The sequence below is a fragment of the Amia ocellicauda genome, chromosome 10 (assembly GCF_036373705.1).
Source record: "Amia ocellicauda isolate fAmiCal2 chromosome 10, fAmiCal2.hap1, whole genome shotgun sequence".
NCBI classification, from domain to species: Eukaryota; Metazoa; Chordata; class Actinopteri; order Amiiformes; family Amiidae; genus Amia; species Amia ocellicauda.
In genome coordinates this window covers 23,154,145-23,166,338 of record NC_089859.1, presented here as the reverse complement: position 1 = coordinate 23,166,338, position 12,194 = coordinate 23,154,145, and the positions used below count along the sequence as shown (strand labels likewise).

Below are 12,194 nucleotides of genomic sequence, written 5' to 3'. Positions count from 1 at the left end.
CTTATTGCAACAATATGACCAGTGCTGCGATTTTCATACAGATTATTGCGCTTTATTTGGATTTCCAGTAATTTATGACTGAAAACCACCTGACCAAAAATCTGACCACAGCTGAATTTATGGGTGGTGGGGTGTTTTGCATTCAAATGGGGTGTTCTGGGCATTCACACTGGGCTTCCCCGTCCCCGTCCCATCCTCATTTAATAAACTGAAATAGAAATACAAATGTTTTTTTTTTATTGTGGGGGGCAGTCAGCACAATTCTACAGTAGGGGATTTGCGCATCTAATATTTAACAGTATATATATTCAGTGGGATGTTTTTTCTTTTCTTTTTTTCCTGTAAATTATTTTCACATACTGATCGCTGAACACCCACTGGTTCCTCGCCGCTGGAACATGCAGAACACGTTTTGCATTAACTAACACCTCAAAATCTGCTGATGCACAGAACTGGCTCTCAAACCACAGCCGTGAAAGAGCTTTGATACGTTCACAGGCATTTCACAACGGGTATTTGACAATCTGTGTGAAAACGTCAGTGATTCATATCAAAAATGAACGTGGTTTCGTTCCGTTCCATTCGGGGAATGGAAGGGATGGCCCCTCCATCCCGATTTCAATACTATGCGAGGCCCTGCTCTGCCCATGCGGACTGGCAGAGGCTTTCTGCTCCAGCTCTGTGGGCAAGGTGTGAGCAGGTTGCACTCTCATTAAGAAAGTCTGCCCTTCACACACACTGGACCGGATAGGGGCGAGTCATGAATCATTGCCAGCTCTCTCCTCTTGCAGTGGCACAGGCTGAAAACGGGGTCTATCCCGGGTCCCACTGCACCTTGAGCTGGACACATTTTATTACATTTTGGCAAAATCCAGGTTTGCAGTATCCAGGTACAATGAGTCAAGACCTGGTGTTTAAAGTATTTTCATCTCCTGTTTGAAAGGAGGTTAACAGCTGAAAGTTAATTTGTCGACTACTAAATTCATTTAACTTACATAAGAAGTGCATGGTGTTTTATGTATTTTTAGGCTAACAACACATCTATCACGCTATGAGATATAAAAGTTTTGAAGTTGTTCTTGCCGTGCATTCTGGCCTCTCCAGTTGTTATGAAGCCCAGTGGATGTTTGCTTCAGGCAGTTCTGTTAACGAAACACAACCCCCTGAGCGCTGTAGGGTTTGGGGTGGCGTAGCAGCCCTTGAGTGAAGAGGGAGTGAAAAGGGTTTCTGATATTTTCATTGAGTGCATTTCCACTCCCTTTTGAAAAAGTATAATTCAACATATTGTCACTCAACTTAGGTATAGCATCAAAAGCCAGTGTTGATGGGAAGTTAGAACAACCTTATCTCCTTCAACTAGATGGGTAAACATCAGAGAAGTTATCAACAAGAGGAGACCATTCTGCCTGTTTTGCTGCTGGTGGCAAGTTGATCTAATGACTGTCAAACAACATGTATGTGGAAGGTCCTTCAGGATTGGTGAAGGAGAGTGAAGGGGGAACAAAAGAGTATATATTAACAGGAATTTTAAATAATGTTAAATGATTGAGAGTGATATGGATTATGGACAGTAATTAAAGAAAATTAACATTTATAGTTATTTATAGTGCCTGCTGTGGCAAGGACAGAAATATCTGTTGTGGATAAACCACCGCCTGCTCCTCCTGCTTCCCTCCTTGGGTTCAGCTCTGGAGCTGCCAGCTGTCAATCTTCTCATCCTGTTTTCCTGAGTCATATTTCTCAAGCTTCTTTCCTTTTTGTTTCCTTTTTCCACCTCCTGAGGAGAAGCCCAGCTTGAAGACGACACTCAAAGAGAAGTTGTTTCTTCTCTCCAATCTATACATTCCCTAAATAAATGCATCCTAGGAATAGAACCTGCCATCTTTTCCCTGCAATTTATTTAGCTGTATTAACTTAATTTTTATATTTAATGTGAACTGGATTACAATTATAGGCTAATTATAAATGACAGAGGAATATTCCTGAAATTGACTTTTACTTGCTATTTTCTTATATCCTTATATATATATATATATATATATATATATATATATATATATAAAGATAATGGGTCTTCTTCTATACATACATAATTAATGCATAGAGGTACAAAATAATTTGCTACAAAACATGAACATTAATGTATGGACAATTATACATTCATACAGAGATTATATTAATTACTATACACGCATGTTGAAAAATACATGCTCATTTAGGATCATACATAAGGGGAATTTTCTCTCTCTCTCTGTCTCTCTCAAATTCAAATTCAATCTCCCTCTCTCACCTTTCTTGGAGTGTAAAGTGCAGTTTGGGCCACTAGGGGTCAGAGAAGTTGTTTCTGTGGAGGGACTGTAACTCAGGAATCACCATCTGTGAAAAGAGGGCAGCATTTCAGTGGAAGCAGGTGTCCCAGCAGGCACTGCTCCTACGATTCACGCATCCAAAATGTTCCTGGGGACTCAGTCGGACAGGTTGTGTGTCAGGAACGGGCAGCAATCCCATGGACAGGGATCGCTGATCGTGTGCACAGTGTGTAAGCGTGTTGCTGTCTGACATAAGTGAAGGGCATTCCCTGCAGAGTATTAACATCGCTTACAGCCTGTCAAAGCTGAGTGTGAATTCACAGTCGAAACCAGCGTCTCTCTCCACACTCGGGTGTATTTATCTCCAGACTCCATATTTCAGCTGCACTTTTCACATCTTCCTCCTGTTGGTGTGTTTGAGAAAATCTCTCTTCGTCTCTGTCACGATAATGAACAAAACACACAGCGTAAAAATAGTTCTCATATGATTACATCTGCATTTTTACAATTGCCTCTTACTACAGAGTCAGTTTAGACATGAGACCACATGTTCGCAATGGCGAGAAGCAGATGATTTCTTTTGTTGGGTAGAACAGAAGGGCAGATAGGCAGTTAGTGGAAAGGAAGCGCAAAATGCCATCCGCTCCTTTGTGTAATTGTTGTTTTGTGTGAATGGGATGGGATCTCTACTCCAGTCGCCACAGGCCATGTTCAATATTTAATAGTTAGTTGTTTGAAGCACTTGACTCGGGCTCTGCTCACACAGAGAGGGTGTTATCTCTCCTGATGAAAGACTGTCTCAGGCCAACAAAGAGGGCGTGCCATACTGTAAATCAGATGCACAAACCAGCTTCTTTATCAGCAGAATTCCATCTTTTTAGCCTAACACGCAATACAGTTAAAAAAAGGAAAGAAAACAAACATATAACTTAATATAAATCATATTTAACAGCACTTTATCAATGAGAGATTTCTGTGATTGCCTAAAATCTTCAGAGGAATGACTCTCAGTATATAAAACTCAAGGTTAACCAAGATTATAAAGTAATTACCGGTATGGAGAAATGAACACAGAACTGACATTTATGGTGTCACCACAGAGTTCCCTGTCCTGGCATATTGTGTGCAACATTGACAGTTTTATAATCATTGGTGTGGTCTATTTAAGTTAGATTTGAGTTCGGTACATAATAATAATCAAACTCATTATTATAATGAAGATGATTATTATAACCTTGAACATTTATTATATACTGTATAAATTACTGACAATTTTTACAATTGCACAACTTTTGGACTGTTTTAGCCTGTTGTCTGGACTTGTCGTTTTTGATTTGCTTTCTGACTTTCTATACTTTCTAAAGCCAAACATTTACATGACAAATATACTTTGTGTTTAGCTGCCATGACGGCTCCACGATTGTTGACATGCTTGTCGAACATGCTTTCCTGGATATCATATTACATGATAGCATATATCTTAAAAAGCATATTCTATCGCTGGCCCCCAACTACAGTGTGTGGGTTTAAAATGAAAAGCAGAGGAAAATAATGATTTGAATATCACCCCCCATGTTGACTGAAGTCCTGAGGCGCGGAGTGAATATAATTAAGTGTGGGCCACCCTAGCCTTTCCCATTCGAAATGTGAAAATGAATACAATGTTGGAATTAATGACATTGTAATTTAGCAGAAATGTATTAGGTGCAGTGGACTGAGGCATTAATATTCATAATGTGACTCAGCGTGTGTCATCTACCCACACGGCCGCTATGATCTCTCACATTCAGAGTAACCTACATCCTACAGGACAAACACGAGAAGCCGCGCTCTGTATATATCCGAATCCTGAGTCATACTTCATAAGAAGCATCACACCATATTTCTGATGTCAAAATGGCACAAGTGTCCAGATTGTTAGTCTTGGCCTTTTACCCCTAAAGATGCACTAGCCCTGCCTCCTCAAACACAGTGTTTAATTCACAATCAGCAATCATTTTTAATAAAGAAAAAATACTTGAAGAAAAGTGAATGTTATCTAATCTAAAAGAAAACTAAAGTAAACTCAATGCACCCCATGTGTAATTAATGAGTCACCCTATGAAAGATATACCGGTGAAAACCCTGGTGGTTTCAGGGCAAAACGAACACGATAACATGTTTTCAGACTTATAAATAATACACATATACACCAGTCTACAACAGCACTGGAAATTATCCATGCCCTGGAATATGATGAAACATCTGCAGATTCCTTTGGTTGGTATAAAAAGACGGAACCTACAGAAGCAATCCAGTCAGTATCACAGGTCATCACAGGGGTAAAGACCTCCACAAATTTGGTGACGGCAGGTTTACCAGCATTCATAGGAAGGTGAACATCCCAGTTGATAATGCCCATCTTAAAGAGGAAGCAAAGTTACCCAAATATGTGGTCTGTAGAGTCTAACCCAAACCCAAGAGCAACAAATGGGAATCTTCTAGACATTCTGGAATCATTGGGATTCAAAGTTGCACTGTACACTAATACTGGAACATGAGTAGGTAAAAGGGAAAGGTATATTAATAGGCCATAATTACAATATTTCTACAAGCAAATAGATCCTGTTGAGCACAGATGCAGCATGTGTTTGACCTTTACCCTAATAGGGATATTTGTAGGTTTTTAAAGACATCTGCAAGCCATAGAGATACTAGAGGCCAGTCATACTTAGTTTAAAGCCTTTGATCGAAGCCCTTTAATTTTTTTTTCCAGTGCCACTTTCCTGTCCTGTTCAATTATCCATCGGATAGGTTGCTTTAACCACTTTTTATACACTGCACACTGGCATCCATCACTGCAAAATGAAAAGAGCCGAGACACGTCTCCTCTCTCACAGCAGATGCGCTCCACATTTCAAGCGCCGCAACAGCCGGTTCTGCAGAGTTCTCCGAGGGCCTGGGGCTCCGAGGCCTGGCTTTGTTTACACTCAGGGTTCAGGACTCTGCAAACGTCTCGCTGCTTAAACAATGGCCGGCCCTGGAGAGAGTTGCAGCTGCCTGAAGTCGGAAGTGGCTTCTGTTCTCGGGGGGGTGACGGTATTAAGTGGCGGTGACCTTGAGGCTGCTGTTTGCCAATGGTGGGCGGAGGTCCCCGGGGACGGTCACATTATCCGAGAGGAAACAGAGCAGTGAAAACTTCACACCCCGAAGCATGCTTCCCAATACTTCTCTCTCACACCACTCAGACGCCACGAGATCACACCAACGTCACGTCTGCCTCTGCCGAAGCAGCTGTAATCTGCAGGCATCTCTCTCTGTGTCCTGGGATCAAGGGAACGTCCAAGGAAAGCAAAAGCTATTAAAGAATGCAGATTGGTAGAAAAGAGACACACTTTGTTTCTCCCAACAATGGGGTTTCCTATCGAATTTCCTTGTGTTTGTAAATCATTCAGCGACACTGCATCGTGTCGGATGCGGGAGTGTGCCACTGATGCAGATTAAGGCTGAAGAAGTTTCACGTTAAATTGGTGTCACAGAAGTACTGCCACTATATAAGCACTATTAGTCCTGCAAAACGCTGGAGGACTTTTCAATGAAGGCCAATATGTTCTGAGTGCAATGCCTCTGGTTCAGATGGAGAGTAATGATCCTCCATCGTCGATATAAATTGAGTTCACCTCAGCTAAACTCTGAACTGAGCCCATCTCTCTATTTCTAAGGCTTCTCTACCCTGCTTTTAGGGCATCTCAGTAGTCCTGGTGCCTTGGACAGCCACAGTGAAGAGAAAAAGACTAAACACCCCCCATCCTGAACTGCCGCCGGGTCATTGTTTCACCTTTTTTGAGGGCTGTTCTTCTTCACCGGCATAAATAAAGTGCCGTGTTGAGCAAAGCAGGTGGTGGACAACAGGATATTCACAGAGAATATGGAACTGAATGGCGGTATTGCATAAAGTGTAACACACGATAAATAATGCATCTATGACTGACAAACTAATGTTTAATTCAGCATTGAGTCCTCTAGCAAACATGAATGTCTGCCTTCTGTCTCTTGAGCTTTGTGATTATGAGATGGCTATTCTATTTTGGGACAAATGGTAAGCGTTTAACTTTCATTTTCCATTAATGCTCAGAGGATTCCCAGTTATATATCGGGAAGGGGGTCCAATCCAGCCTTTTATACTTATCTAAACTCAAAGTGGTAACGGCACTGATATCAAACTGAAAATCTTGGTAAAAGCATGCTAAAAAAAGTACAAAGCTCTTGGGGCAACTGCACTACAAAACATCCAAACCTGGCATGTATATTTAATGACTGAAATATGACGGTGTCGTATGTTATATAATAAAAGTGAAGAGCTGTACAAGATGAATTCTGAGGGCATCTTCCTGCCCCGGACCCCTCCCCCGATCAGCTCAAATATCCAAACTGGTCCAGCCAGATATCAGGTCAGTAATTTTCCACCTGCAAAAACTGTTACAATGTCAATACCAGTATGACTTCGACAGGATGTGATGGTTCTGTGCAATTTGATTATTATATCCTTGTGTTATGATTTACAAACATATAACACACACCTTGATTAAGTTGAGGATTTTAAATTAATTAATGCAGCGTAAGATTATTGGAAAGGATGTTTTGTGTACAGTGTCTCATTACCTGCTTCTTGTGAATATGTACGGTGAATAAATGACTAAAACAATTAGCCTTACATCAGAAAACTGAGAAACATTTCCGAAATCACTTATAGTTTCTCAGTTTCTGTGGTTTTAAATACATTGTAAACTTGTTTTCCTTATAAATTTATGAAAAATGTAACAACAATATCCTTTGTCTGGCTAAAACCTTAATGTAAACAATATCAGGCAGACATTTGATTGCATCTCCTGAATTAAAATCACAATGACCCTTTGAAGAACAAAGACGCAATTCTAACGTCCAGATTCTTAAAAGTAAATTGTTAGACATTAATTACAATATCAGTAAAGCACAGGGAAGACTGATAAGGCAGATCTCAACACTAATTTTATCTGATTTGAGTTTCTCTCGGTTTTGCCTCATCCTCTGATAGTGATAATCACACTTTATACTCTTTAATCCATCAGCGAGTCAAACCACATCCCCTCGTTGATGCAATTGTGTTATTAGGGGATCCATTACAGACTGGAAGCTAATAGACTCTGCTGACATGGTGAGAGATAATAAAGATAATAGCTACATCATTTGGGGGTGATAACTCCATAGCAGGGAAATCTCAGTAAACCATCTTACAGTTTCCTCTGTTTCAGGATGCACTTCAGTGAATGACTCTCATATCATATATTACAAATTAGCACTTCTCTATTCTGGTAAAATATATATCACGTGAATATAGAAATTAATGTACGTTTGAGAAGCATCAGTGATATATTTCCATTTATATATATATATATATATATATATATATATATATATATATATATATATATATATATATATATTACACTCACCTAAAGGATTATTAGGAACACCTGTTCAATTTCTCATTAATGCAATTATCTAACCAACCAATCACATGGCAGTTGCTTCAATGCATTTAGGGGTGTGGTCCTGGTCAAGACAATCTCAATTTAAGCAATTTTGAGCGTGGCATGGTTGTTGGTGCCAGACGGGCCGGTCTGAGTATTTCACAATCTGCTCAGTTACTGGGATTTTCACGCACAACCATTTCTAGGGTTTACAAAGAATGGTGTGAAAAGGGAAAAACATCCAGTATGCGGCAGTCCTGTGGGCGAAAATGCCTTGTTGATGCTAGAGGTCAGAGGAGAATGGGCCGACTGATTCAAGCTGATAGAAGAGCAACTTTGACTGAAATAACCACTCGTTACAACCGAGGTATGCAGCAAAGCATTTGTGAAGCCACAACACGTACAACCTTGACCAGGACCACACCCCTAAATGCATTGAAGCAACTGCCATGTGATTGGTTGGTTAGATAATTGCATTAATGAGAAATTGAACAGGTGTTCCTAATAATCCTTTAGGTGAGTGTATATATATAGATATAGATATACACTCACCTAAAGGATTATTAGGAACACCATAATAATACTGTGTTTGACCCCCTTTCGCCTTCAGAACTGCCTTAATTCTACGTGGCATTGATTCGACAAGGTGCTGAAAGCATTCTTTAGAAATGTTGGCCCATATTGATAGGATATCATCTTGCAGTTGATGGAGATTTGTGGGATGCACATCCAGGGCACGAAGCTCCCGTTCCACCACATCCCAAAGATGCTCTATTGGGTTGAGATCTGGTGACTGTGGGGGCCAGTTTAGTACAGTGAACTCATTGTCATGTTCAAGAAACCAATTTGAAATGATTTCGACCTTTGTGACATGGTGCATTATCCTGCTGGAAGTAGCCATCAGAGGATGGGTACATGGTGGTCATAAAGGGATGGACATGGTCAGAAACAATGCTCAGGTAGACCGTGGCATTTAAACGATGCCCAATTGGCACTAAGGGGCCTAAAGTGTGCCAAGAAAACATCCCCCACACCATTACACCACCACCACCAGCCTGCACAGTGGTAACAAGGCATGATGGATCCATGTTCTCATTCTGTTTACGCCAAATTCTGACTCTACCATCTGAATGTCTCAACAGAAATCGAGACTCATCAGACCAGGCAACATTTTTCCAGTCTTCAACTGTCCAGTTTTGGTGAGCTTGTGCAAATTGTAGCCTCTTTTTCCTATTTGTAGTGGAGATGAGTGGTACCCGGTGGGGTCTTCTGCTGTTGTAGCCCATCCGCCTCAAGGTTGTACGTGTTGTGGCTTCACAAATGCTTTGCTGCATACCTCGGTTGTAACGAGTGGTTATTTCAGTCAAAGTTGCTCTTCTGTCAGCTTGAATCAGTCGGCCCATTCTCCTCTGACCTCTAGCATCAACAAGGCATTTCCGCCCACAGGACTGCTGCATACTGGATGTTTTTCCCTTTTCACACCATTCTTTGTAAACCCTAGAAATGGTTGTGCATGAAAATCCCAGTAACTGAGCAGATTGTGAAATACTCAGACCGGCCCGTCTGGTACCAACAACCATGCCACGCTCAAAATTGCTTAAATCACCTTTCTTTCCCATTCAGACATTCAGTTTGGAGTTCAGGAGATTGTCTTGACCAGGACCACACCCCTAAATGCACTGAAGCAACTGCCATGTGATTGGTTGGTTAGATAATTGCATTAATGAGAAATTGAACCGGTGTTCCTAATAATCCTTTAGGTGAGTGTATATATATATATATAATTTGAATACTGCTGTTAATCATATAATCAAACAAAAAAGGAAACTGATATTACAGGGAAATGACAAGATTATTCTGTAGTTCAGCCAGAATGAATTATGTGTTCTGCTTATTTAAGATTAATTAAAATGAATAAATCATGTCATACCCATGCTTGCATTGCACAACTTTGAAAATATAAGGCTCACAAGAAAAGTTACATTAAATATAAATAAATAAGCAAATGTATCCAGTAATCATTTCAGATATATACAAAGAACATCTATTTTAAGTATTGCAGTATATTCAATTGTAACTTGAGCTCTTAAGACATTGTTTTAGATTAAACTTTAAAAAGTAATCCCCAAACATGCACAAGGTATGTTATACAAAAATAACAAGTGTAACTTTTATTTATTTATTAAATAAATATTGCAACCTAAATCCAGCATTTCCTTATTTAAGTCACAACCTTTCCCCACATAAAATGTGATCTGTAAACAGATTTTAATGGTAAAGCTGAAGCAGAGTTTGTGAATCTGTGTTGACGCTAGAAGACTGCCCTGTGCAAGTTCTTGATTTCTCTGGTGATTTTAATTGTGTAATATTTTAGTAGTTAGAAAAACATATATGAAACCCAATGTATTATACAGAGCAATATGTAGATTTTTTTCAAAGACTTGAACAAGCGAATGTGTTTGTGTCATCTTTTTTTTGTTTTGTTAATACAACCTAATGCAAAACTACAGAATCCTGAATCCTGATCAATTGATGTCTTAAATAATACATGCACACACATGTAAACAGGTGAAGGACCAAGTAAAGCCCATGCACCTCCACGGGAAAACCAGTCCTGAAATGCAATCAGGAAGTGCCAGAGGAACACCTATGCGTGCTTTGTTCAAAGGTGTCACTACCCTGGCTAACCTGTCGGATTTGACGCTCCGGGGGGTTGACCACAACACGGCTGGGACAGAGCAGGTGCTGCCGTGCCTTTCCCCAATTCCGCCCCGGCTTTGCATGCACACGATCAGCTCTCCTGTGTGCAGGAGCCCGGCACTATGCAGCACTATAAGGGTCAACATTAAATCTTTAGGGGTCGAGCTGGAGCGGCGCACCGTCAGGAAATCTCCAGAGGAAAGGGTGGAAGTGATGCACTGCGAGATTTCCTGCACCTGTGGATGAGCTCATCCCCCGTATATACCGATCCCAGCGCAACAGCATGCAGAGCAGAGGGAAGGCGCTGGGTGGTGCAGCAGCTCGGCCGTCAGACTCGCGTCGCTGCCGCAGATGGTGAGGGCACGAAACACGGGCATAATGCGGCTCCAGAGCGGCTCTCCGTAGAGGTGTGGAGATGGAGGAGGCAGAGGACAGCCCCTGCGGACCAGAAGACACCGGGGTCTTGGCTACCTGGAGGTGGAACAAAAGCGCGAAGGATCAAGTCCAGCTGAAGCAGAAGATCAGGGATCTACCTGCGCTGCTCAAACACGGACTGCATTTGCGGAAGAAAAGTGTGGAGGCAGTGAGTAGTCATTGTGTGAGCTGCGCGGTTCCCAGCTCCGGGCGGGTGTAGCGGGCGGCGCGGCGCGGGTTTCCCGGCGGCTGGGCTGTGTGGTCGGGTTGTGTATCTAAGGCAACCGCGGTGCCACAGCCGGCCGAGGAGCCGCGCCGCCCGACTTCAGCAACTTCCCCCGGCGGGCTGGACACTGCCTGCTCGGACGGGTCTCCGTGGCGGCTAAAGCGCATCTGGGTCTATATTTGAAGACCTCGGTGCATAAATAAGGAAGCATGCATGTGCAATTGTGATGGCCTGCAGAAATGTATAGAATAGTATTTTGATGAATAATAATGATAAATAATAGCTTAATATATGTATTTTAGAATGTTTCTGTGCAACTGCCCTGACACTAACAGCATCTATATATACTTAATATTACAGTTTTTTTTTTTTTTACCGGTGATATAAAATGCATAGACCCACATCTTATCAAGATGCAAGACAGTATGCCATTTCCAATATATAGTCCACAAACACTTAAGGGAGTCTGTGTCTCTAAGCAGAAAACTTGCAGTATAATAGTGTTAAAACATGACTATCTATCTATGACTGGGTGGCGTCTTATGTAAAGGACTCTGCTGTGTGCATTATAGCAAAGATTTGACGGATCTCTCCATATAACAGTGGGGCCAATAATGCACACAACTATTTTGTCATTACATAGAAGCAGTGCATTAAAATTGGAGCAAGGTGCCCAATGTGAGACCGTTTTACTGCCCTTTTCACACAGTTCATGTGACCGGTCCAAAGAGCAGCTGTTGATAAGAGTTAAAGAGACTGATCCGACACAAACAAACCACTACAGCAAGACAAACTAACAGTGGACGCTGCATCTTTATATAGCACACACACACACACACACACACACACACACACACACACACACACACACACACACACACACACACACACACACACACACACAGTGCAAAAGACTCCCAGCCACCCTTGAGGATGTAGACCACAGGAAAGAGTTTTTTTGGATGGAAATACACATCTTCAGTCATGGGAATACATAGTGGTGTCTAAGCGTGTTTAGTTTTTAATGTTATAATATTATTTATCCTCTGTAATGTT

The 12,194-nt window shown here is 41.4% G+C and overlaps 1 protein-coding gene across 1 annotated transcript in view; it reads left to right on the top strand.

Annotated features, from left to right (window-relative positions):
- The first annotated feature begins 10,503 nt into the window (after positions 1-10,503).
- rapgef5a (Rap guanine nucleotide exchange factor (GEF) 5a) overlaps positions 10,504-12,194 on the top strand; it is a 63,194-nt gene continuing 61,503 nt past the window's right edge. Inside the window, exon 1 of the mRNA XM_066715574.1 lies at positions 10,504-11,081. Within this exon, the coding sequence (XP_066571671.1) occupies positions 10,914-11,081 (168 nt within the window). The 5' untranslated portion in view covers positions 10,504-10,913. The remainder of the gene's footprint in view (positions 11,082-12,194) is intronic.